The sequence below is a fragment of the Vipera berus genome (assembly GCF_964194415.1).
Source record: "Vipera berus genome assembly, chromosome: 4".
NCBI classification, from domain to species: Eukaryota; Metazoa; Chordata; class Lepidosauria; order Squamata; family Viperidae; genus Vipera; species Vipera berus.
Genome location: NC_138206.1, coordinates 56,808,726 through 56,836,362, shown reverse-complemented (window position 1 = coordinate 56,836,362; position 27,637 = coordinate 56,808,726). Strand labels below are relative to the sequence as shown.

Here is a 27,637-nt window from a genome sequence, read left to right as displayed (position 1 = left end):
AGCAAGTGACAAGGTGGCATTCTCTCCAGGGTTTTAGTTCCCAAAACCAATTTTACAAGGCTTGGCCAAAGGGAAGGCTGGCTACATCTCCTTCACAACAGTCTTGACTAGCCACCAGTGCAGTTTACTTCAAGGCCATTCCTAGCTTTCTCCTCATTTTTCCTCCTCCTGGTGACTCATGCCAGCACAACAATAGATATGCCTGGCCACAGAACCTATGTTCCATGCATGTCAATGAATCCCTTGGCCAACCTCTTTGTGTGTTCACTCAAGATTCTTAAAATGTACCATCACATTCTCCTTTCTTAAAATGTGATGATCAGAAGTAGACACAATGATCAAGACACTGCCTAATACACACAGTATGTAATAGCTCCAGCTTTGCATGTTTTGAATTTAAGAGTCGTACTACACTGCTGTTCCTCATTGCTTTTCGTGTGCACCAGGTATCTCCCATTCTGTATCTTGTATTTAATTTCTTTTCCCTAAGGAATAAGTTTGCATTGTCTCCCTCAAATGTCATTCCCACTGCTCTAACATACTACGATAATTTTGTACGTTGTTTTTTTTCTAGAATATTAGGTATCCAATCCAGTTTTGTATCATTTGCAAAGTTTCCAATTCTTCATCCAAGTCATTAATAATTTTGAACTCTACTGGACCCAGAATTAAACCTGTGTCACCATCCTTGATACCACATTCCAATTTCATAAAGAATTGTTATAAATGAAAGTTTGACTTGAGTACAAGTAGTCCTCGACTGACAACCACTATCTAGAGTTACTATCGCAAAGTGTTTGGTCATTAAGTGAGTCACATCTGATTTTCCAACCTTTTAGCCATAGTCGCTCAGTGAATCACATGGTTTTTAAGCAAATCCCCTATTGACTTTGTTAGAAGGCAAGTGTGATCACCCAAATGGTGATCACGTGACCCTGAAATGCTGCAATACATGCCAGTTGTCAGGTGCTTGAATTGCAATCACTTGACTGCAGGAATGTTGTGAGAGTGGTAACTGTGAGGACCAATCAGGAGCCACTTTTGTTACTGCCATCGTAACTTCAAACAGTCACTAAATGAATGGATGTAAGTTGAGGACTACCTGGTACATCATCCAACTCATGCTTCATTTGTTTGGGAATCAGAATCTGATCTGATCCTTTGTCAGATTCTTTGTTGGATACTGCTGAATACTTTGCTGAATGCTGCATCTACAGGATTTCCACAATCTGCTAAGGAAATAATCTGGTAAAAAATAATAATAATAAGATGAGTCTAATATTGTTCTTGACAATTCATTCGAACTTCTGATGATTGTTGTTTTCATTTGCAACATTTTTTGACATACGTAAAGAAGAACATGAGAAATATAAGTGTTCATTTTTGCATAGTGTAGGGTAGGCAACCTTGGCTCTTTTATGACTTGTGGACTTCAAGTCCCAGAATTCCTGAGCCAGCATGGCTGGCTCAGGAATTCTGGGAGTTGAAGTCCACGAGTCATAAAAGAGCCAAAGCAGCTCTCCCACATATATTTTTTGTGTGTATGGACTTCTGGCTGTAGAAAGAGGGGCACTTGCAGTCTGTTGCTCTTTGCTACTTGAATATTTCTTTTAAAAACAATCAAAAATATTCATAAAACTTCTGTCATCCTCCCCACCAACAAAATATAGCAGAATACATAGATGTTCTTTAAATGTGCGGCAGGTCGTATACAAATAGTCCAGTAATTGCATGTACTGAAAAAGTGTAATATATAAAATGTAATGTCAGATGTGGACTAATTCCCAAAGTGAGTTAATTCTTTTATTTGAATGACTTTTTTGTTTTTAAAAAAATTCCTCTGTGGTTGACATGAAAATAGGAATGTGTCAGCTATAAAAAGTGGACAATGACAAAATGAATCACTGTACCTTAAAGGTACATTTTTAGATTTGGTTGACAGATTTGGCTAATTTGGTTTGCTTTTTCCAACTCGTGGAAATAATTTTCTGATCATAATTCCCATCCCGTGGCTTATTTATATCTGAAATCTTTGGACAAACATATCCACCAACGTGATAGTGTAGAAATGTTAGAGCACAATTGTCTGCTTAATACACATATGGATTGTGTGGGTTGCAACTGTTCTATCCCATCTGTTAATTGAACAACCTGTACTTGTAAAATAGAAGAATCATCTATCTCTTGATCTCGCCTCCCTTCTCCACCTCTCACTCCCACCTCCTCATTCTGAACTCATTTTGTTGCCATCAGAACATTATTGGCAACCATTAGCAAGGTTATCTTGCCTCCCTTCCTCCGAACAGAAAGAAAATATCAACAAAAATATATGCAGCAGTTCAGAAACAAAGGGAGGGCACATATCCCACAACAGTGCACTCTATAACACAATACGTGTGTATATGTGTATGTATATGTGTGGTAGTATTTCCTATGTATAGACTCTACTGTACATGCATACATACATATCCATCACACTATTTCCTTTTGGATTAAATAGTATTGACCAAATCACAGGAAAGTAGAAAGAAGTGATATGCAAAAGAAATTAAATACATAGTAAATCTAATTTACACTAATACCATTTATTATGCCTTTTTGTGGTTTTCAATATCTACTTTCAGTCCCAAATATCTTGTTTCTGATACATCTCTGTTTACTAAAAGATGGGGTGTGTGTGATAATATAATACTTTTCAGTTTTAAAATTTTCTAATGTTATCCCTACCATGACACTGGAAAACAGTATGAGTAGAGACATATTAATGTTACTCAAAAATGATATTTAACACCAACTGGAAGAAATAAGAAAACTGTTTTTATCTTAACCTTACACTGGATTCAAGTCTTATAGGTTTTACATTATGCTGAGAAAAATTCACAAGGCTGGGAAAAGTTGACAGTTCTACACATATTTTTAATGCTAATTTACTCTCTGCATTTGTCACATGGTATAAATGATTAGATAGGTTGTATGAGGCAGACACGAGCAAACTTTGGGCTTGAATATTGTGTGTATTACTGAATAAGTACTGCACATATGTGCATACATTCAAGTACACATAAAATACATGTGCATGTACCTCAAGATATATATATCTCAGCAAAGTGTATGCCTTCATATAATTCAAATTTTATTTTGGGGAAATAAGTTGTATCATGTTGTGGGCTGATATTTGAAATCAGTACCTCTTTTAGATGACATCTCACTTGTCTGGAGGAATCACACACCAAAAATATTTCCTATTCGAAATTGAGGAGTAAAGTGTCTTGAAATTTACATTTAAAAAATAGTATTTTCCCCACAAGATCGCAACAATGTGAAAGGGTATTTTTGCCAATAAACAGTATATGGCATTTATGTTTCTTCAATTAATCTCCATTTCTTTAAATGTTGCCTTAATATAATAATACAACTTGTAGTCTTTTATTAAAAACTGAGCTATGCTGGTATGTATTAAAGGAAAATGCTTATGGAGTTCAGGAGGAATTTCAAACAAAATTATAATCCTCTTCTTTATGATGCAATCCTTTTTTAGATAAGCAGCTCTTCTGGGACAATAATTACCTTATATAACAGACCTTCTGTCATTGAAAATAGATGTAATTTAATAGGTTAACTCACTAGCCATCTGTCAGAATATTAAACATACTAGTGAAGGGAATTGGGTGTTTTAGAGACACAATGGAGTGTACAGCATCTTAACACTAACTTGCTAATTTGAAGCAGTCTGTTGATGCCATCTGGCAGCTGTTTGTTTCTTTCTCTTTGTTTATCATATATATTCAATGTTTAGAAGGTTTTTCTAGACAGCCTTTACAGGTCAAAGGTTGCGGTATTAGCTGCCATAAAGCAAACTACTGACCGTGCAGGATAAGATTGCCCACCTCATTTAGAAGCTCCATTATGTGTGTTAAGTATGCATTCAGCTACCTTGTATTATCTCTGCTGTTTCTAGAGAGAATTATCTACTTTAGCATCACATGTCACATTCTAATTTGGTTTGACTTTGAGTGATACATGGACTATTCATTGTGCTAACTAAACCATTATTCTCAATGAACCATGTTAAAAAACAGATTTAGCATTATGTTTGAATAAAACTTTTGTCATCTATCGCATAACATAGGAAAGGCTACATTCCTAGCTTGTCTTGTATCTAATCTGTTATTTTTTATTCCTGACTTCATGAATTAAAGAAAACAAAGAGCTTAATAGTTTAAGATAATGTGCTTATCACTGCCAGTAAGGTCTTGAGTCTTATAAATGAATTATTATAATATTCTCCACCTTAAAGCATTCAGTTTTGATTCCTTTCCTAGAGATTAGAAAAGAACAATTGTTTAAAAATGGTTTACTCTTAACTAGGAGGCAGTACCAAAACAGGAATATTCAGAACTGCAATAATAAAAACATTTCTTCCAAATATACTTTACATCCCATTTTTAAAAGATATATACCGATAAGCTTATCAGATCACAGTTACCAAATAAAAAATATTAAACCTATTTTCTAGTGAATTAACAGCAACAGAAGAAATGTATATGTTTTTGTCCATTTTTGCACTTCTGATTTCTCAATATCTCTTACATATTTTCAAGATAGGTTAGCCTTGTGAAGTATATGTACTTTGGTAAATAGGATTTTTCAGAAGTTAAATGCCATAGAATAAACTAGTTCTTACAGTTAAACACATGATAATTTGTATTGGTATTAAAAATAAAACTGAGAATACAACAATGTAAAAAATATTTATTTGCTTTTATCTATACAGATAAAAGGAACTCTGAAAATATTTCTTGAAGAAATAAATCTTCTAATTTAATTTATTTTTATTTAAAATGAAAAATAAAGATTTGGAAAGGGCCATTTAAGTCATCAAGTCTAACCCCCTACCCATTGCAGAGATGCAATTTAAAACATCTCTGATAGATTTCAACTAAGCTCCTAGTGTACACATAGATTTGATCATTTCTCTGTATAATTAAGATCTGCCCTTTGTTATTCTGCATCCTCATTTTGGGATATAAAACTTCTTGAACATCTTCTCAATGATATAAAACAGACTTACATTTCCTTCCTCAGACTTTAGTTAAAGGCTAAACAGATTTATACTTACGTTTCTTGTCCTCACTGCCCCTTTCTGAAGCTGCCCTGCTTTGCTACAGTAGAATCCTTCAGGTGTGATGCTTAGAGGTGAACACAATAATCCCCTATTCTGTATCTATCTACACTTCTAAGCATTTGCTGTAGATATCTCACCCTGTTATCTCAAAACTGAAAACTATTCTTTCCACTTTTTGGATGTACATTTTGAAAGTACATGAACCTGCACAATCTTGAGACTACCCTCTTGCTAACTCTCTGAATACTGCTTAATACAATTTTCAAATTATTTTTGTTCTCATATTAATTGTCATGCCAGATAGTTCACATTCAATTGGCTCTTTGTTGAATGAAGTCATGAAATGAAGATACACTACAACTGTAGCTCTTCATTCACCACTAAAGAAGTTTCACATTTTTTAAAAAAAAATATAGATTAATTTTGCAGCCCTTGTTTTCAACAAATTAATTGATTTCTGGTAAGTATATTATTTTCAAGGTACTTAGAGTAAGGTCTTTATCATCTGCTGTTGACAGTCAAGATGAAAACAGTCATCTGGCACTTTATTCACATTCCAATATTTCTAAAAAGGCTAATTTTCAATAAATACTCAGTTAGCCTTAACCTTAGGCTATATGTCATGTATTTTATTTAAATTCATTCAGTGCAAATGAATGTTCCTCATAATGCCAGTACCTTTGCATTCTGCTCTTTATAGTTGATAAGAGAAACATATATAGTGATGCTTAAACATTTGTGAACCTTTTTGAAATTTCAATATTTTTACATAAATATGAACTTAAATTGTGATTATGCTTCATACAACTTCTGAAAGTGATATGTTTCTGACAATTTATCCAGTGTGAAATATAACAGTATATCATTTTATTAAAAAATATTTTAAATTATAATTTAATGTAAATTTTAAATGCCTTGGCCACATGTTTTCTCATTGTTCAAACTTTACATTATATCCAAAATTCTTTGACCATTGAATCATGCAATACTTTACATACTAATTCTTCAAATTCAATTTCAATAACTGTTTATTCTATGCCATGCCATGCCATTTCTTCATATTCTTCACCATTTACTCCTCTTACATTCTAATTCACAATCTTTCAGAAGATTGCTCCTTGGTGGAGCAGTGGGCTAATGCCTCCTTAAGTAACACCAGCTGCCTGCAATTAGTGCAGGTTCGCATCCCACCAGGCTCAAGGTTGACTCAGCCTTCCATCCTTCCGAGGTAGGTAAAATGAGGACCCAGATTGTTGGGGGCAATAAGCTGACTTTGTAATAATGCCGCTTGGGGATGTGTGTGAAAGCCCTAACAAGCAGGCATATACATAGAATGAAGGTTATTGCTAAGCACATTGATTTGTGCTTTAGATTGTAAGCCGCCCTGAGTCTTCGGAGAAGGGCGGGATATAAATGGGATTAAAATAAATAAAAAATAAAAATATTTGTCACCAGAAGGTCTTACCCATTATGGCCTTTGAACAGTTGAGATTTTCATATAATATTTTTAAATATAATATTTTAGTGAGATTAAGTTACGTAAACAAGGTTAGCAATCTTACTCATATCCATGCCAGATGAGACAATTTCTGTTAACATGTAGTACTGATCGTTTTTTGCAGAACTGGGGGGGATATATTACAATTATAACCAAAGCCCCCTCTTACCCCGGTTATATTTACATTGTTCTATGTCCCAGTTATATTTACATTGTTTAAGATCTGTAATCTAAAAGCTATCTTGCAAACCAGCTAACTCTTGCCCACATTCCACCATCTTGAAGACAGATGCAGTATTGTGTGCGGATACAACATCAAGATGTATAAAAAAGCAAAAGTGACCATTAAAATTTTCTGTTAATGGACCTATTTCCAAATTGGAATTAATCATTCATAAATATTGTTTACTTGATGGTCAGAGTAGTAGAAGAATAATTCATAATAAATCATGCCAATGAAATCATGCCATTTTAAATATTTTTTAAATGTTATATATTGGGGATAATAGATATTTTAGATAAATTAACGTGTTTTTTTCTAAGTACATGTACATGATAGGGTTGGTCAGAAGTTCATTAAGAGTATAATTCAAATGTATTTATTTTTGAGATTTGGAGACCATCTTGCACCAAACTTAGTAGAAAACAATAAAGGAAAAACATTTTTTTAGATTTAAAACATTTAAAAAATGTTTTTAAAAAAATGCATCTGGACAATAAATGTTCCCTCACACAAAAGAGGCTCTACAACACGTTTTCCACAAAACTGGGAGAACAGTTAATTTTTTTAAAGACTTATGAAACTTCATCAGAGTGAGAGATATAATATAGATGGATATCTTTGGGAGATATTGTTCTACAGGGAAGGCACTGCAATATAAATGAATTCATATGTTAAATAATCTTTGGTATGTACTTTTGGGTTTTACATACAATATGCCAACTGACTATAATCAGTTTATAACTATAAATTCAATAAACTTAATCAATTTTTTTTATTTTTTTTGCCTACGTTAGCAATGATATCAAGAGATAGTTGATAGTAACTTCCTGAATGATAATCAAATACATCTTTGTTCATACAGTTTTGTTCATACCTTTTTCCCTAAAGAAAAATCCTATTCCCCAGACAGCTCTCAGCATTATTTATTTTTATTTTATTTAGATTTTTTTTAATAAATCATTACATCATCTGTGCCATTGTTGATCCAAGTAACCTATTGACACTATTTTTTTCCTTTTTTCATTAGTATTCCCTTAATAGCTGTGTTTCTGAGTACACCATTCATTTATAATTATCAATACCTAAATGTTTTATTTACCTGGAGTGAATATCTATGCCTCTTTCTTAAAAAAAAATATCTCCAAATCCAACCTGCATGAAAGCTTTGTCTCTATAAAATAGCTTCTTGAATAAAAGCTTGCCTTTTCTTCTATGAGTGCCTTGCTTCTCCTAATATATTCTTGCTCTGTGCCAGAGGGTGGGCAAGACTAGGAACTAGTCAGGGCACAAAAACCTAGCTGATAAATTAATCAAAATTAATTTGCTGTTGACAAAGTATTACAGTAAAGAACCAGTGCAGTTTGTGTCATGCACATTCAAAGTCCTGTTCCTATTTTCTGCACAAAAATGATTATCTAGAAGATATAAACTAACTTAACAAAAATATTCTGTGTGTAATTATCTAGTTCCTTAAACTTTTTTTTAATTTGGAAACAAGCACAGCTTATACCTCTTCTCTTCTGCCACAGTTACTTATCTAATTGTAGGCTTTGGAACACTAATTCTTTTTGCTTCCAAGGGAGAAAAGCATAGCATTGCCAAAAAGGAGTGGGGAAAGAGAGAGAAGGGGAAAGAGATTACTATTACTTTTGCCATCTAGTTCCCCCATCCCCACCCTCCAGCACCTCAGCATTTTGTTCTGCACTGCTAGTCAATCTATGGCTTTATGTTTCCCTTTTTTCTGGTTCTGATTTGGCACTTTTTTTTAACAGCTGTCAGCTCAACTAATTCCAAAAGGATTTCTTTTGGCATCTTCCTCAGTTGGATATCTATCTAGGGAACCATTTGCAACCCATCTGACAAGGGAATCCACAATTCACAGACCCTTTCTTGAGTTACATATGGACATTCCCATATCCTACCTCCTAGCAATCTGAAGCAGCCTCCAAGCTGGGAAAAGTGGAAGAAAGAAGAAGAGAATGACCAATAGCAAGATAGATTGACTCAGTTACAGTAGCCGTGAGTGCACCAGAGAAAAACCTGAAAGATCGGACCTTGGGCTGATCATCATGAAGAACATCTATTTATGTCAGGGCTGTCAAACTGCCGGGCAAATGGGCCAGATGCGTCATGGCGAAAACCGCGCCCACCCAATTGCTGGCAATGGAAAAAAAGTCATGGTGCGTCACGACACATCATGTGACGTTGCGAGTTTGACTCCCCTGCTCTATGTGATCCTATAAATGTAAACAAATGAGAAACTCCATAGACAACATCTACAGTATCTATGTGATCGCTAAAAGCCAACGCCAACTTAATAGCACATAATCAAGTATAAAATGAGAGGATATACTCTTTAATTCTTCCTCTGTTATATTAGATTTAATTGGAGATGTCTCCATTCCATCTGTCTATCTTCACAGTTGTTTCTTGCTATAATAACTTCTTGAATATCCAGGTCTGCTTATAACACTGCAATTCTTTCCTGAATAGACTTCTGGTGCCATATTCTTTATTCCTTTTGCTGCACCAAATTTCTTCTGTTTTTAATTCAGTTTATCTTTTGCCTAGATCCATTCCAAATCCTACCACTGCTGCTATTTGTCAGAAAGTGGAGAAAGGGAAAGGAATTTTCCATTCATGCTCACTGTCTGTTCTCCTCTAAATAATAGAGACTATGAGAAGTTTTACATTTCCTTAATTATTTCTACCCTTCACATGCTTCACAATGTTGTTTCTTATCCTACCTAACATGCCTAGTTCACTCAACAGCTTCAGTATTTTCATTTCTCAGTCTTGCTTTTACCCAGCCTAGAGAGAGAGAAAAAAAACAAGAAGAGAGAACAGGAAAAAAGTTATTTCAGCAGTTTGTCAGGCTGTCCCTATCCTTGCTGATAGATGCGTTGGTTTGTCCTTTCCAAATTCTGAGGTGTTTCCCAGCAGCCAATTCACTGCAGACCTCTCTTGCAGATTCTCTTTGCTTCTGCAGGATCTCAACTGCAGAAAGGTCTTCTGGCAGTGCTTGGATTCACACAGCACATTCAGGCTATCCAGCATAGATACCTTACCAGCAGTGTCCAACAAACACAGCTAACCTCCTCCTAGCTTCTGCCCTTTTATATATCTTCAACAAACATACCTGGTCTCAAGTGCCTTAATTAAGTAGGAAGCTTCCTTAGTGCTAGTAAAAAGAAAAAAAAATCCTTCAACTTGAGGCCATGTTATAACTTCCCATGCCTGTCATAGCCATTCATCCTTCTATATTCTGTTGCATCCAATGTTGTTAACAAGATTTCCAAAAGAAGAAACACTGTGGATATTTTTGAGAGTTTCTCAAAATAGTCCTAATTGCAATACAGGAGAGAATATTATAGGTTTAATTTATACAATTACAGTTAAATAATGCACGTGCAACGTTTGGAGAGTATAAATGTTCCAAACAGTTGTCGGGTATTACTGACATCAGGGGTTGCTCTATTGATCTGCTGCTGCAGTTATATTAAACAAACGGCATGATTCCCTTCATGCCCAAGTGGATGAAATGCAGAATCCATGTTTGATATAAAGAACAAGTGGCTAAAGAGAGAAAGTAAAATTGCATAGATGAATCCAGGTTTTTTTAAAAAAAAAGTTTTGATTTTTTTTCATACAATTCAGTAATATTTGTTCAACAAATGAGTTGTCTGAGTTATCATCCAGTTTTTCTTAGAAAGAAAATTAGGACATTTGCCCATATAAAGGTAGTGATGGGATAATGCTTTCAAGAGTGGAACATTAAAGCAAATTTGGTTAATATCAAGAGATTGTTGTTTCTTTCATTCCTTTTTAATACACAGGAGCTGTAAGGAATAATATTGAGACTAGAGGTGTATGAATATCTTCTCCAAACTATTGCCAGGCAGAGAAATTAGGCTGTTTCATTGAATGGGGACAATTTCATGGTTAGCATTAGCAACAGTAGAGCTGCTTTTTCATGTTTTCCCTCTTTCTTTATTTGCTGCTATTGAAAGCAACAGCAGAACTGCACTGGTTGAAAAATAGTCCTCGTTTTGCACCCTCCACAATGGTGTAGATTTAGCATGGTCTTGGAGATGGAGAAGTGACCAACTGAGCTTTCTATCAAAACTGAAAGTCCAAATTTTGCATCATTCTGCAGGTCTATCCCAGAGGAAATTTAGACTGGCAATAGTTACTTTTAATAAATGTTCCATATATACATAATGTTACCCCTCTGAAGACTGAAGAACAGATGGAGACTTCTGCCCACAGAATAACAAAGGAGGTGATTTTTTTGGATTCTTTTGGATTCTCACTCTCCATGCAATTCTTATAAGTTTGTGGTGAATCTGCAATCTCTGAAGCAGGTTTAAGAGCCTCTGGGGTTGTGGGAATGAGAAGGAATTGGCAAACCCAGATCCTTTCCTTTGTACTCTTTTGTGTATTAAAGAGTCTTTCATCAGCAGAAAGCACTCTAAGCTTTGCTGCTGAGCTAGATACCATTTTGCAAAGAGAGCTCTTTGTGTTTTTAAACAGATGCTTTTCATATAAAAAAGACTATTGAGGTCGGGACAATGAGAAGTGATAGCACTGCTTTACCCCATGCTGGTGAAACCACACTTGAAATACTGCATCCAGTCTGGTCACCATGAGGCAAAAAACATACAGGACCCTGGAAAGTGTGCAGAAAAGAGTAACAAAGATATTAAAAGGTCGGGAGGCTAAATCATATGCTGAACAGTTGAAGGACCAAAGTATTAGCCTGTATTAGTATGGGTGGAAGCTTATCAAAGAGAGATACAACCTAAGAGTAAGGATAAATTTATGACTTGCTTCTTGGGATTGTGGGTGTTCCATCACTGGAAGTTTTCAAAAATAGACTGGTCCACCATTTGACTGGTATGATATAAGACTACTACCTTGAGCAGGGGGTTGGACTAGAAGACCTCTGAGGTTCCTTCCAACACTATGATTCTATGATTCTGGTTTCTTCATTCACCCACTGACTTGGTGAATGATTTCATATCTAAAGATGAACTCTATCTGTGGTCTATCTTTGTATCCATTGGGTTAATAAAAATAATTACTCCTGTGAGCAAATCTTGGTTTTTAGAGAATTCGGTGAATAGGATTTTTTTTCCCTCTTGAACTGGCAACGTCTCTGATGAATCTCCTTAAGCACTGACTGCAAATTTGCTTCAGGGAACACAGTTGTCAATCTTCCTCCTACCATTTTCTTTTTATTGGTTACTAGGAGCTCACTTAAGGCAAAAAGGGAAATTATATTCCCATTACAATGCAGAATCAAATCCCATTTATTTTACAGCTCTGTCAAAGACTTTAGAGACAGAACGAGATATCTAAGCAGCGGTGGGACTTATTGGTGTCTTATTTGAAGAGTGCAGCTTGTAATGCAGCAACATGAAAAGGGCTCTTGCAAAAATAATAAAAAAGAACTTACCTATTGTGAATTCAGGCAAAAAGAAAAAAAAAATACCTAGACTTTATTTTGACTATATCCTTTGATTAAAATTCATTGTTGTCACATAAAATAAATCACCTCCTTTTCTTCTAATATGACCTGAAATTGCTTCTAACTGAATATGAGATGAACTCTAAATGTTCACAGCCTTTACCATGACACATCCAATCACATCACAATACTCTTGCAGAGCTGCCAAGATTTTCAGCTGTTGTCATTCTTATTCAAGCAGGAATGAAAAGTGTTTTTGAAAAAGAGAAAAGACCCACATGTGAAATGAAATAACGGCTGGAAGGGAAAGATAGGTGGAATCAATAGGGAAGGAAATGGTTGCATTGTAACTCTTCTTGCTTTGCTACACACACTATCCACACCAAATGTATTTTATTTTTTTGTTTATTTATTCATTCATTCACAACATAGCCAGCAATCAGTTCCATATAAAAAGGTGGGTAGAAGCATACTCTTATATAGAGTCATTTTTGTTTTATTTGACAAAGATTTATTCCTTGCAACTGTTCATATCCAGTACCTTGCTATCATAATTTCCACATGTTGACAATTCTCCATTTTTCTCATCTTCAGTAAACATTTTATAAATGAACATCCTCTTGCCCTAATTTTTCACCATTTGTTTGTAGCTTTTAATTTTTCATTTAATCTTTGATATTTTAATATTCAGATCCATGACCCTAAATTGTATCCATGTTCCCCATTGGCCCTTATTGCATCATATATACTTTTTATCATGTGCTGCAAATTGCGTGTATCTTAAGCCAATAGCATAGCATTATTTACTTACAATAAATTGCATGCATTCATTTTACTAATCAACTTGCCTCTGACATCACTAAAACAATTCTATATATGGGCACCAGGAACTGTGCCGCGGAGAAAGGTTTTTCTGCGGACCAGAGGGGGAGTGTTTTTGAATACTGCCTGCATCCTGAGGATGGAGCTTTGGTTGTTTGTGCAGTCCACTTGTTGGCATGCTGTGGACTGGTACCAGCCCACAGACCGGGGGTTGGGGACCCCTGCATTAAGCAATAAAGTGGATATCACATATCCTTGTCTTTATGCTCAATATGGATCAATTCAATAATAATTATTTATTCTCATAAAAGTCTTGTTTCCAACATTCACTACTCTTAATTGCAATAAGCATTTAAGCTTAAGTTCTATATTTGTGTAAAGCAGGGGTGTTAAACTACCGGCCCGTGGGCTGGATGCATCATAGTGAAACTGCGCCCACCCCATTGCCGGCAATGGCAAAAAAGTCATGATACGTCACAACACGTCATGTGACATTGTGAGTTTGACACCCCTGATGTAAACCATAATTCAAACCTTTTCATTTACTTCATGCTTTCTGTAAATCTGGTCAGTGTACCCAATTGGACTTCCCAAATTTCTATTGTTTTCACTTCACTTACATTTCCAAGTAAACTTTGCCAGGTATGAAAAGCAAAATAATCCTCCTATAGTATTTACATTCATTCAAAGTAAATAGTGCCATACTTTCCATAAACAAAAATCCATTCATTTGCTTGGGCTTAATGTAACCAGTATTTTGATAACTAAATAAATTAATTGCCCATGCAACTGAAGACTCCATGCTGCTGTCCAGAATATAGCAAATTGAAGTTTTGCAACTGGGATAAACCAATAAGCAAAATCAAAGGAGAAAAATATATTCCCACTTGTTCTGAAATTATGAAACTCCTTTAATGTAGTAGTGGTGGTGATGGTAGTAGTAATAATAGTAATACAGTTTAAAGGAGACATTTCTCTCAGTTATACCCTGAGTGAACTTCAGTACTTCAATTTAACTCTTTTTTAAAAGAAATAGCAGATGTAAAATGTGTGTACTTTATGGATGTTATTGTTCCTTTAAAAAAAACCATATGACTACTTCCTAAAGCAGATGCTTAAATTGTCACTATTCTCTGAAAGAGAGGTTACCAGCAGAGAAAGCAAGTGATTTGAAAAGTGTTAACATTGTTGGCATGTCTACATGTGCATATACAAAGTCTATGAATGAGGGCATCACTACTCAATTATTATCAAAGTAGAAAACAAAGGGTGAGATCCTATTAGAGGAATTTTTGGAATCTTTCTATTGAAGGCAGGAAAACTACACAATTCAAGATTTTACACTAAAAGATTATTGCGAGAAATGCAGAGAAGTACAGAGAATGTGTTGATGCAATATTTTAATTCTTGAACATGTAATGGCAGAAGAAAGCAAGCTACATATTGCTTTCTGGGTATCTTGGACTTCAGAAATCATCAGTAGAAGCAATGATAACAATATACATCATTGTTAAGTATAATACTTTGTGCTGGATGGAAAGTTTCTTGTCCAAAGGAGGTTTTCCCTCATCCTTCTTCCCACTGTATTCCTCTTCATTATCAAAAACAAAGTAGAGTTAAAAAGAGAATCTGGTTTTTGGAATTCTTTCCAATCCCGTTACCTGAAGTGGTCCTGTGTTTTTTGTGAAATGAAGTAATCAATGTGTGCAAATAATAATAATAATAATAATAATAATAATAATAATAATAATAATAATAATAATAATAATAATAATAATAATAATAATAATAATAATAATAATAATAATAATAATAATTTTATTTGTATACCGCCCTTCTCCCGAAGGACTCAGGGCGGTGAACAGGGCAATAAATACTAATACAAGAATACAAAAATTAAGAAAAAATTAAACAAAGTGCCCAATACCTTAAAACAATAAGTTAAAATACATTAAAAAGCAGTAATAAAACCCAAACCCCATCACCCATCAGGCCAGGCCGGCTTGTTCAAACAAGTAAGTCTTAAGATCCCGTCGGAAGGAGCGAAGGTCGGGCGCCATCCGGAGCTCAACCGGTAAACGGTTCCACAGTTCCGGCACACCCACAGAGAAGGACCTCCCCCTGGGGGCTGCCAGACGGCATTCTCTGACCGGTGGCACCCTGAGGAGGCCCTCTCTGTGGGAGCGCACTGGGCGGAGGGAAGTTGATGCCGGCCGCAGGTGCTCCCTAAGATACTCCGGACCCATGCCATGTAGGGCTTTAAAGGTCATTACCAGCACCTTGAATCTCATATGTGATACCTGTGTGTCTTGGAAAATTAATGTCCTCAATTCAACATTGCTACATTCCATATATTTTGGGTAGTATTTCACATATACCACAAGAGTAATGGCCAAGGAAATGTTTAGGTTAATCAGCAATGTTATTATTCAAAGCCAGGTTGACTAGGAAAATATGTTGTACTGAATAGTGATGAAGTGTGGCAGGGTGCTACCACAGTCATCCTATGGACTCAGCAGTGATCGCCTACTGTATATGGTTGCAATGTAGTATTTACAGAGAAGTACTGGCAGTGCCCATACTTTTAATTTCTACAGTTCAAAACAGTGTGTGACCTTCATAAATGGTGGTTCATGTGGTTAGGATGCTGGGTGGGAGGTTAGCAAGCCTGCATTCAAGATCCAAGTGCTGCCACAGGGCAGGGTGAGCTCCCATCCTTTACTCCAGCTCCTGCCAGCAACATGAAAAGAGCCCCCAGCTGGGCGTCCCCAGGCAGCAGTGATGTCACCGGTCAATCTTTTCAACCCGGAAGCACTTCGGTGCTTTCATCATGAGTGCAATGCGATGCAATAAATTATGTAAAATTTAAACCACACGATTTTTACTCTTTTGTGTGAATTGTAACTGAACATCTTCTATTACACCATATCACTTGGTATTTTTAAAGATGAAATATTTTGAAATTACTCTTTGAAATAAAATATGTTTTATTGAACCATTAATATGAATTTAAATACTCCCTTCGTCAGTTTGATTGGATACAGAGAACTGTCTTTTGTACTTTTTAAGTGAATTGCATATCTCTGATTTGATTTCTGCAGAAATCAAAGAATAAGCTTAAATGAATATTTTCTTCCAATTGATGGCAGTAAAATGAGATTTAAGAAATTGTTTACTGTTGGACTTTAAAAGTTTCGAACCTGGCAGAAATGGCGAAAATATCAGCATATTTGAAAGACTATTCGCAACAAAGATATATTTTGGAATGGAGAAGATGGATTGATTATATCCAGAATAAATATGAGACCAAAAAGTTTCATTTAGCATTTGAATGAGTATTAGATTTAGAAGATTTGTTATTATTTAGTTATTTTTAAGGAGAGTTAAAGCGCGATAGGACTTAAAGTGTTATTATAGTTAGTTTGCATATTATAGTTTAAGATTGTTAGGGTCAATACCCTGTATTTGCTCTGGGAAGTCAGGGGGGAGGGAGGGGGAATTGGGTGGGGGTGGGGGGGATGGGTTTTTATGTTTTTTTATGTTTAAAATGTATTTGTAAAACTCTTTAATAAAAAAGAAATTGTTTACTGTTGACATTGAAAATGAAGAACACAGTTCCACCAATCTATTGATCTTTCACACAAACACAGTAATTTGCTTAAAAATTCACATCAAGGAAAGATACACAAAGCATATAAATATCCTTTCATAGATTAATTCTGAATCTGTTGACCTCCAGTTATGTTGAGACTACAACTCCTAGACTTTCCAAGTTATATTATGGCATTCTTATAATTGGTATGAACTCCAGGAGTTTCAATCCATGTTATCCAGGACGTGTTAAATTGATTAAGTCTACAGATCCTTTAAACCAGAGGTCCCCAACATTTTGGGCACCAGGGACCGGTAATGTGGAGAGAGGTTTTTCCGCGGACTAGAGGGGGCGTGGTTTTGTGTGCTGCCTGCACCTTGTGGACGGGGCTATCCTTGTTTGTGCAGACCAGTTGCTGGCATGCTGCAGACCTGTACTGGTCCACGGACCAGGGGTTGGGGACCCCTGCTTTAAACAAGACCTTCAATTGCTTCATCTGTAGCAATCTGGATGAGAAATAATTTCTGGTAACTATGTTATCTGGGTGTTTAAAAACTGCCTCAGAAGAGGAATGTGTCCTTTTTAAAACATTTATATACCATAAGGAAACTTTTATGCCTTGGTGATTGCCTTATTTTAAATGAGGGAAAGTCAAAGATAATTCAGCATTGCAATTTGTAGAAGATGACATTCCAAAGAAGATTATATGAAAACTAATGTCAATTATTTAAAATACCTTCCAGAATTTCATTTAGAACAAAATCTGAAAAGCAGATGATGAGAGCTGTGTATGCAGGATGATGTTCCAAAAAGTGGGGGAGGAAGCAGAAATGAGTCAAACTGACAATATTCAAATGGCATTTGAGAATCAGCAGAGCCTGTCCAGCTTTAGTTTTGTTTTCTCCAGAGCTTCATTGTACTCCAAACAGAGCAATACTTATAAAGGAAGAGGGTTGTTAAGCTCCTCATTATTATACCATTGCTTTTTCATGCACTTAAGCACCCATAGCTCCTAACGATGCACAGAAGTACAAGATCAATAAATTAGGGCCCCTGAACACTTGTCAGTGAAGTAGTCAAATGCAGATCCATTTGTGCATGCATAGCTTCAATGCTGCATTATGCTTAGAGTTATGTGTAGCTACATTATGTTTGTCAAGACTATGCTTTGAATTTCGATGGAAGCTGAAGGGAAGATCGTGTCCATAAAGGCACTACAAGTGATCCCAAATTGAACTCACTTAATTGTGCCCAGCTTCAAGCAGAATAAAATAATTTATAACACTAATAAATATAGTAGTAAATTTATTCTCTATTATCTCTTCATTGTAAATATTCAGGGTTTTTTCAATTTTAATTAAATAAAGCCACTTATTTTATGGCAGCATGGCAGAATAAAGGTATTCCAAATTGCTGTTAACAATGCTATTCAAGCATTTTATTTTTCACTGAAAATCTTTTCAAGTTTGTTTGTTTGTGCTATGATGTCCAGATGAGAGTCCTGCTTTCACTTTGCTGGCTTGAAAATCAGTTTGCTACACTTCAGAAATCATTCCAATGGGAAGCACTGTGTTCTGACAAGTTGTCATACGCAGACCTCAGTAGCGCTAGCATGCATAAAGGTTATGTCACCAAACATTAGCATTTTAAAGCAGCAATTAGAGAAAATCATTTAAAAGAGGTGATCCACTCTATAACTAAGTGGGTGTGTTGAATTCCTTAAATGTGCCTAAAACAGCCCTGTGCTTGTGATCTTCAAATAAGTTGTGACTCTAGTTTTCAACAGTATTTAATATCCTGCCTTTTCTTCAGGAGCTCAAGTTAAGATACATTACATAGCATTGCCTTCTTCTAACTTCCCCTACCATTCCCTTGAGGTAAGTTGTGAAGGATTCAAAGTTATCCACTGAGGTGTTGTGCCTGATCATTGACTGGGACCTATATCTCTCCACTCTTAATCCAACACTTTAATCAGTATCCCACTTTGTCTCTCATGTTCCATAAATGTAATCCTAACATGTCCGGAGGGCACAAGACCAGTGATGTCTAAGAGGAAAGGATAACATGTTTGATACAGTTAGATATAAGTAAGGTGAACTATTGAGACATCCTGTCCAACCTTGTATTCCTTTTTTCTGTTGCACATTTGTATCCAACTTAGTAATGTGTACTATTTTTATTTTTAGTTCCTGCTATGATAACCTCCTATCCAAATACCACCTTGGCAACACAGGGTCAAAAGAAAGAGATGAGTTGCACAGCTCATGGGGAAAAACCCATCATAGTCCGCTGGGAGAAAGAAGATAGGATAATTAATCCTGAAATGTCCCGCTATTTTGTTTCTACAAAAGAAGTGGGTGATGAAGTCATCTCTACTTTACAGGTGATAAGATCAAGTTGGTATTTGCATTTGCAATATGGACAGCCATTTTGTCCAAGAATAAAAACACGCTAGAACCAATGGAGAGATTTGATTTTCTGCTGTGCTGTTCAGCCACAGAGCTTCACTATGACTTGCATAAAACAGGCTATATTCATTGATATCTCTTGACAATACCCCACACTATCCTTTAGTTTGGATTAGTTCCTGTTTTCATTAAAGACAGTAATTTTTCAGAAGACTTTCTAGATCTGATGCTGTCCACATAGATTGGACTACAACTATCCCCAATCAAGATGGAATCAAAGACTTTATTTTCCTAGAAAATTCAGAATCATGCCATCTGTTCTTCATAAGGACACATGATTTTTTTCCAAATTACCAGAGTAAGTGAAGAAGATTCTCTTCCACAGAGACCCTTTACTCCTATTTTCCTTCATTGCCAACAAACAGAAATTCCAATTCTGTCTTCATCTCTCCTTAGATGAGAATTCACTATATATATGTATTGACATTTTAACATTGCTCTGGCTTTACACAAAGTGAACTTTGAATCCAAAACAGTCGTGGAGCACTCTGCTCAGCTGGAACAGCATTGCAATACTTTCAGCCAGTTAATAACCCTGACAGAGTAGACATTTCAAGCTCAAAATGCTTTCAGCTTGAATCATTTTGCACAACTCTATAGTTCATCAGATCTGCAGAAAAAAATAGTTTCATAACCTTCCTCCTTCCTACCATTCAGGATAGCATAATTAGACATGTCACATGATTTATCAAGCCTATGAAATCAACTTTCAATTTCATGATTTGGCTTTGTATTAGTGGGGATATGCATTGGATGTGGATAAATCCTGTATTAAATTAAGATGAATCCTAAGTAGTTACTCTGAAGCAGCCCAATTCGGAATCTCAGCCCTACTGAAGCTTTGTGTTAGTGATTTGTGATGCCACAAAAGCCCCTTGTGTGTAAAAATGTGCCAGTTTCTCCTTATGTACACCTTTCTTCCATACTAAAGATTTATTAAGTGATTCAATCCCGAATGACCTTAGACAATGTCTAAGACACATAAGAAACTGCAGAATTTGTTTAAGATACATAAGAAACTGCAGAATGAGGAGAAGAAAGAAGGAAGAGTAGGTATACTGTTAATGATTGGAGGAAGAATTGTGATATACTTGAAAGATTAAGATAGTTCAGTGCTCTTTGCTATCTTTGAGGAGATAAGTTTCAAATGTTTTGGTGGACACTCTAGAATTAGAATTGTAAAGCACTGGTTCTGGCTTGGAAAATACTAGATGTTAAAGTCCTTCTCTACCCTATATATTCCTCATTTTAAAACCATCCAGGCCCTAATGTATTTTTGTGACTTTGTTATTAGGTGATAACATACACAAAAATGTGGGAAAATTTTGGATTCCTACCTCCCTAGCACCTGCAGCTAGTTTCAGAGCTCTTTGAGACTTCTTGCCTTAGCCAATAAATGACAAAAAGGAGAAATCAGTCTTCCACTCATGTCCCCCACAAAGAATAAATATAATCCTTCTACAAGGAAGACTACTATAATTCTTCTGACATATTATATATTTCTTAAGAAGAAATGCATGCTAAAATACAACAGATGTGCATTCTTTTTGAACACCACGTCCCCAATCCAAATGTAAATGCTTCTTATGCAGGCAAGAAACTGGACTTAATCAAATTTTGTGCATGAATTAAATCTGTGCATGAATTAAATTGTGCATAAATTACGTCTTATTCATCATCCAGAAATAATATCTGCAGAATACACACAAACCTCTGAGAGTAACAAAACCTATTCTGGATTTAAAGGACTACTTCAGAGCTTCTCAAGTGGATACAACTGCTTTTTTATACATAATTTTATATTTGCTCTAATATTCACCAATGATCTGTTGACAAATTGTAAATTTAAAATAGAAACTCACTGGAAAAGGCTTGCTAGACAAAAATCAGAATGAACTTATCCTTTCATGTTGTATTATTATTGTAAAACAAAACTGGCTTTTCTAACAAGAAAAGAACAAGAAATAATAATTTGGAATCATATTGACATGATGTTGTTCTACTTACCAATGACAGCTAAGAAATACAGGTTCTGCAAGTTGCTTGAATAGAATCTGGGAATTGTATCTCAGTCATTTTGGACGGTATAAAGGAAAAACAGGTTATATGTAAAATATAACCTATATAAAATATGTACACAAGAAAAATAATTTCTATTTCAGTAGCTGTTATAATTTGCTGTCATTAAACTCAACTTCTTGGATATGGGACTTTGAATTGCAGCAAAACTGATGTAGCTGCAATATGGTTTACTGACCATATAAACTTTCCGAACATTATCAAATATTGCAGTGGAGAATAGGCTAAATTTCAATGTTTCTTATTGAATGTATTTTCTTCTTTTCAATCTATAATATAGATTTTGCCAACAGTGCGAGAAGATTCTGGTTTTTTCTCCTGCCATGCCATCAATTCATATGGAGAGGACCGTGGAATAATTCAGCTCACTGTGCAAGGTAGGAAGAGGACAACATAAGGAAAAAAACACAGCTATTGTAGTACAGTAAGTGTATGTCATGCTCAGAAATCTGTTGGGGGGATTAGTCATAATTAAATATATTTATTGGAAACTGTAGAGGTTCAGATTCCACTTACCACTGGAACTATTAAACCTGAACTCTACAGCTACCCATGAAATATGTTGTTTATGGATGGAATTGGCTTAAATCTGCAAATCTGATATAATAAGAAAGATTAGGAGGATTTAAACATAACATTAACATAAAACAAACTAAAAGTCCTTACTTACATTGGGGCTCCACCAAGCGGTATCACATTTAAAGGAGCTCAGCATCCCTATGTCAGATTTTATGAATGAAACATTTTCTTATTAAGGTACTATTTGTTCATGTAGCAACACATTCATGAATTAAGTGTCCTATGAATGTGATTCTAAGTAAGTGTTTTACAGCAGTTTCCCTACAGCTGGTCTCATAGTCTGATATTATATATTACTAACTAGATTACTATTCAGTAATAACACTGTTGACATAATGAGATTCAGGCTATATGATAAAGAATAAACTCAACTGAAGTCAGTAGGACTTGCTTCTTTCTAATATTCATAGAAGTGTGCTGGTGATCTTAATTAGGTAATTTTAGGCTTGCTGGTGATCTTAATTAGGTAATTTTAGGCTTGTAGTAACCTAAATAAAAACTGTCTGATTTCAATTATGAAGAAGAAATAGTGCAATTTTTTAAAAAACGGTATGCTTTGAATGAAGTACATCAAAATCTTCTGGCAAGTTCAGTGCATTTTTATATTCTGAATCCAAATAGTCAGCATGTACCTAAACCAGATTTCCCTAACTATACTTCTCACTAAGGAAAGGAATCATCATCAGACAGGAATTGGTAGGTTCTAGAATAGCTGAGGTGATATTAAATGCCATAGTCAAACAAAAATCAAGGACACGGCCTACATATCATGCTTGCTCTCAACTCTGTGTCTTCAATCTTTTCTATAGAAGATCCCATATCGACTTAGGATTCACAGTAAGCTGGGATTCTAGTTCCCATTTACAATAAATATCATTGCTATCCCGGAAACAAAACCTTAGGGTTTTTTTCAGTTTAAACATTTCAGATGAAACTACTATGCATTATGGAGGAACTGCTGGTTCTTCTTTATATCCTAATACAGAGTATTCACTGTTGTATACTTCAGTAGATATCTGTATTTTTACAAATTAAATACACATAAAATGCAGATACATAAACCCATAATCACAATATTGGCTTATGCATCATATAATGTAGATACAGGGTCCCAAACCCCAGGCCACAGACTGGTATCTGTCCGTGGCCTGTTAGGAACCAGGTTGCACAGACAGTGGGTGAGTGAGTGAGGCTTCATCTGCACATGGGCTGGATCTAGATTGCAGCATGAAACCACCAAACACACATCCCACTCCATGGAAGACAATTTTCTTCCAAAACCGGTTTCTAGTGCCAAAAAGGTTCGGGACCACTGATGTAGATAATTTTAGTAAACAATTTTATTCTTATTACTTATTTGCAAGACTTCTATACTGCTTAATTTTGATATAATATGACTAGCTAAGAAATTTTTAGATCACTTTGTACAAACATGTTCCTCCCTTTTCTCCCTCCCCCCACTTTCCCCCAGCCTCCATACACGCCAAACACAAACTGAGAGGGCCATCCCAAACCAACTGATGTTCTGAAGAGTGCAAGATGGTAGCTCCTTTATATTCATATACCATAGCCAGATGGGTCATAGTTGAGTCTTTCTTCAGTACTAATGTCATAAGAGTATCTCTGCCATCTGGGAATGGCATGATAGCTTAAGAGGACATAATAGATACCTTTGTATCCCCTTAAGCTATTTTCTACCATCTTGCTTCTACCTGCCAGAATTTAACACTTAAATGATTATCTCTCTTTCCCAGTTGATTGTGTTGCACTAACACATACATAATAAGACATGTAGAGGTAGATTCAGTTTTAATAGTACTGCCATCTTAATTTACTTAAATTTACAATACAGAAAATTGACATATGAATTTTTGTAGGCAACAGCAGATCTGGGGAAGGAGTTGGTAGAAGATTTAGTATAACAACTTTATACATATTACATTTCTAAATAAGATAATGTGAAAAGTGTATTTCTGAATTTATGGAAAGGGACAAATGAATATAAAATTCAGCGAGTGAGGAAAATGGTAAAGTAGTCTAGTGTTGATGTAGCATTTGTTTTCATGTCATTGTAACTGCTGTAGCTGATTCACCAAAGATTCTTTCTCTTAATTAAAGCGGAGTTTGTCTGTTTGTCCAGAACCCCCAGATCCTCCAGAAATAGAAATTCGAGAAGTGAGAGCACGTAGCATTGCCCTAAGATGGACCATGGGATTCGATGGAAATAGTCCAATCACAGGCTATGATATAGAATGCAAAAACAAGTCTGGTACGATATTCTGTGAATTCTGTTTTACAGCTTTGCAATATTTCCTGGTTTACTGTTTGGATGGATGGATGGATGGATGGATGGATGGATGGATGATGATCTTGCTTTTGCTCCATGAGCTTGATCAAGGACTTTAATGAAATATGCCAAATATGGAATAATTTGTAGTTTTTTTTCTCAATTATGAGGAGTCTATTTTTATCTTAGCTGATGAACTCTGTAAAATTAAGAATAAATGTCTGAGTTTACTTATTTTGCTTTGCCCTCCCCATAGATTTAACCTTTTATGCAGAATGGTTTCAATTACAGCTTGAAGACTGAAGAACTATTGTCTTTATTACTAAAGATGCCTGAGCAGAAAACATTATTAGAGAATAGCAATAGCAATACCACTTAGACTTATATACCACTTCACAATGCTTTACAGCCCCCCACAAGTGGTTTACAGAGTTACCATATTGCTCCCAAAAATCTGGGTCCTCATTTTACTGATCTCAGAAGGATGGAAGGCTGAGTCAACCTTGAGCCAGTGAGACTCAAACTGTTGGCAGTAGGCAGTCGGCAGAATTAGCCTGCAATACTGCATTCTAACCACTGCAGCACCCTGGCTCTTAAACATAGAAAGGCAGTTTATTCCCTGTCAGACCCTTATTTCCTAGTGACGTCCTCAAGAGTCAGCAAAGCCAAAATAAAATATCATTTGCCCTAACATCATCCATGATAAAAGTGAGTTTGGTGGCACTGCCTTAGCCTGCTTTCTCTATGCTGCTGTGGTGCTGGATTCATGCCAGTGACTCTTCTTCAGGAAGGTTGTCATATTTGCATTTGGGAAACACAAGGCATATTTTTACTTCCAAGAGCACTGAGGGAACCTAATAGTTTCTGCAGTGGATAGAATGATTGAAAGGTTGACAGAAATGGAAAACCTAACCTTTAAAAGTTTTCCCCCAATTTTCCTCAAACTATTGAAAACTAAAACTTTTGGAGGATCTTTCCTTTCATTCCTCCTTAATTTTAATTTTCTCTAAAGATGGTCAGAATGATGTTGTTGATGATGATGAGTTTAGTTTTACAAACCTTGGTTCTCTGAGCCTATATCTTATATGTCAGTGGTGCCATTCTACCTACATAAGCAATCAGATAACTGTGTTTAATATGAAATGTCTGTAATCTGGAGTGTTTGATAGGGAAGATCAAGTTGAGAACAAGATTTGGGAATTGGAGGAATTCCATCTTTAGTTCAGACTTGTTGCACAGTCTAAGGGTTCTCCTGGACTCACAGGTCCTGCCTAAAAAGCAGCTGATAGCAGTGGCAATGTGCTGTGTGCACTAGTTGCACTCATCCTTAGTATAATGTAATGTGTGGATGACCTTGATGGAGGAGGTAGAGATGTTGCCTACAAAACACTCAGACAAGTGAGGGAGGAGCCCCACTGACTTAACAATCAAAGAAAGAAACTTAGGAAGGGACTCACCCTAATTGATCAAGGAGTTAAAAGTGGTGATGGGATCTTCAAACCTACAAAATACTATTAATGGAGCCTTGGTGGAGCAGTGGACTAATGCCTCCTTAAGTAACACCAGCTGCCTGCAATTAATGCAGGTTCGCATCCCACCAGGCTCAAGGTTGACTCAGCCTTCCATCCTTCCGAGGTAGGTAAAATGAGGAGCCAGATTGTTGGGGGCAATAAGCTGACTTTGTAATAATGCCGCTTGGGGGGGGGGGCGAAAGCCCTAATAAGCAGGCATATACATAGAATGAAGGCTATTGCTAAGCACATTGGTTTGTGCTTTAAATTGTAAGCCGCCCTGAGTCTTCGGAGAAGGGCGGGATATAAATGGGATTAAAATAAAAAAATAAAAAAATAAAGTAGAATTAGATTATCAAGTCATGTTTCCTATCTGGTTTGCCTGGGAGGACCAACACCTGGATTTGGAGACCCTTCTCATGGTCATGCACGCCTTGGTCAGCTCCTGGTAAGAATGTTGCAATGCACTCTTCCTGATCTGCCTTTGAAAACCTTCTGAAACCTTCAGTTAATTTAGAATATAGCAGTGCGTATAATTTTGGGATGTATCTCATTATGCGCATATAACAACAAATTCCATGAGCTGCACAGGTTTCCAGTAGGCTTGCATGTACAATTCAAGGTTCTAATTATCATCTTTAAAGCCCTACATGGCATAGGACCAGGTTACTTGAATGACTTCCTTCTTCCAAGAATATCTGCCTGCCTTCCACACTTCCACAGAGACAGCCTGCTTCTTTAAAATCTTGTTATCGTAGGGGCCCTAGAAGCTCTGTGGTTGCTCCTGTTTTCTGGAACAAGCTGCCTCCCAATATATGGCAAGCTATTTATTTTTAGGAAAGCCATTAAGACCGGTTCTTAATTGGCCTTAGAAGCCAATTTTGCTTGTTCCACTACATTGTTGGTTTGGTGTTTTATATTTGTATTTCATATTTATATATTGTATATGCCTAATGTTATATGGTGCTTGGGGGGCGGTATTTGTTTTTATGCTGTAAAAAACAGTCTGGAAAAGAGTGTCTGGCTCAAAGTCATCCAGCCAACTTTTATGCCTAAGAGAGGCCTTGAACTCAGTCTCCTATTTCTACGCCAGCACCTTAACCATTACAACACCAACTATTATGCTTGCTTCCCCCATTCCAAATGGTATCTACCTCTCATTAGAATATTTGTGTAGTTGTAACTTTGAACAATGTGTCCTTTGAAATATCCAACTAGAATCCCCAGGCATGAATTCATTCCTTAACTTTATACATCCCTAGCTATGTCAGATGGGTATGATGTACATCATTCATTTAACAAAAGGCATGGAAAAGAATGCTGCCAAATATATTTTGAGGAAGGAGAACCAAAGAAATGATGTGAGAAACAAATTAGTTTCCTATAGTTAATAAAAGAATCAGCACAGAATTTAGCATATGAATGCCTTAAGGTATAAAATACTGTTTTAAAAAATTATATAATAATGCCTATTCATAAACTTGGGTCTTCAGAAACAGGTGAAGCATAACTCACTTTTCTTTGCAGTTCTTTCCGGCTTCTTTTAAAGATCACATGTTGGTGATCTGAAGATCGCTGCTGGTGGGTTGTTTTGTTTTTAATAGAAAAATGCTATTCCTTTAGTTTCATGTTTCATATTTTCTCTTAGCTATTTTTCCTTATTATATATATAATTGGAGTTCTCCAAAATTGGTTTTGGGTTGCAAATATTTCATTGTTTTATTAGGCAACACAATTGATGCACAAGCTGGGTTTCCTGGAATAATATATTCTATTTTGCCTGCTTTATGTGTGCTTGGGTGGGATGGTTCTGTGGAGCGGATGTTATTTTGCAAATGATCGATGTCTTCTCAGTGGTAAATTATTTATTTGGTTGTTAACTATTCTAATCTCTTTGTAGTGGTTGCTTACTATGTGACTGATGGTGTTGACCGCTGTTTGGAGGAACGGCTTTTTGGGAGGGCACTGTCTTTTGCTGTGACT

The 27,637-nt window shown here is 35.9% G+C and overlaps 1 protein-coding gene across 1 annotated transcript in view; it reads left to right on the top strand.

Annotated features, from left to right (window-relative positions):
- DSCAM (DS cell adhesion molecule) overlaps positions 1-27,637 on the top strand; it is a gene marked incomplete at both ends in the record, with an annotated part of 361,720 nt that overhangs the window by 229,220 nt on the left and 104,863 nt on the right. The window contains 3 exons of the mRNA XM_081327319.1: positions 18,917-19,113; positions 21,558-21,654; positions 23,997-24,125. Of these exons, the coding sequence (XP_081183445.1) occupies positions 18,917-19,113; positions 21,558-21,654; positions 23,997-24,125 (423 nt within the window). The remainder of the gene's footprint in view (positions 1-18,916; positions 19,114-21,557; positions 21,655-23,996; positions 24,126-27,637) is intronic.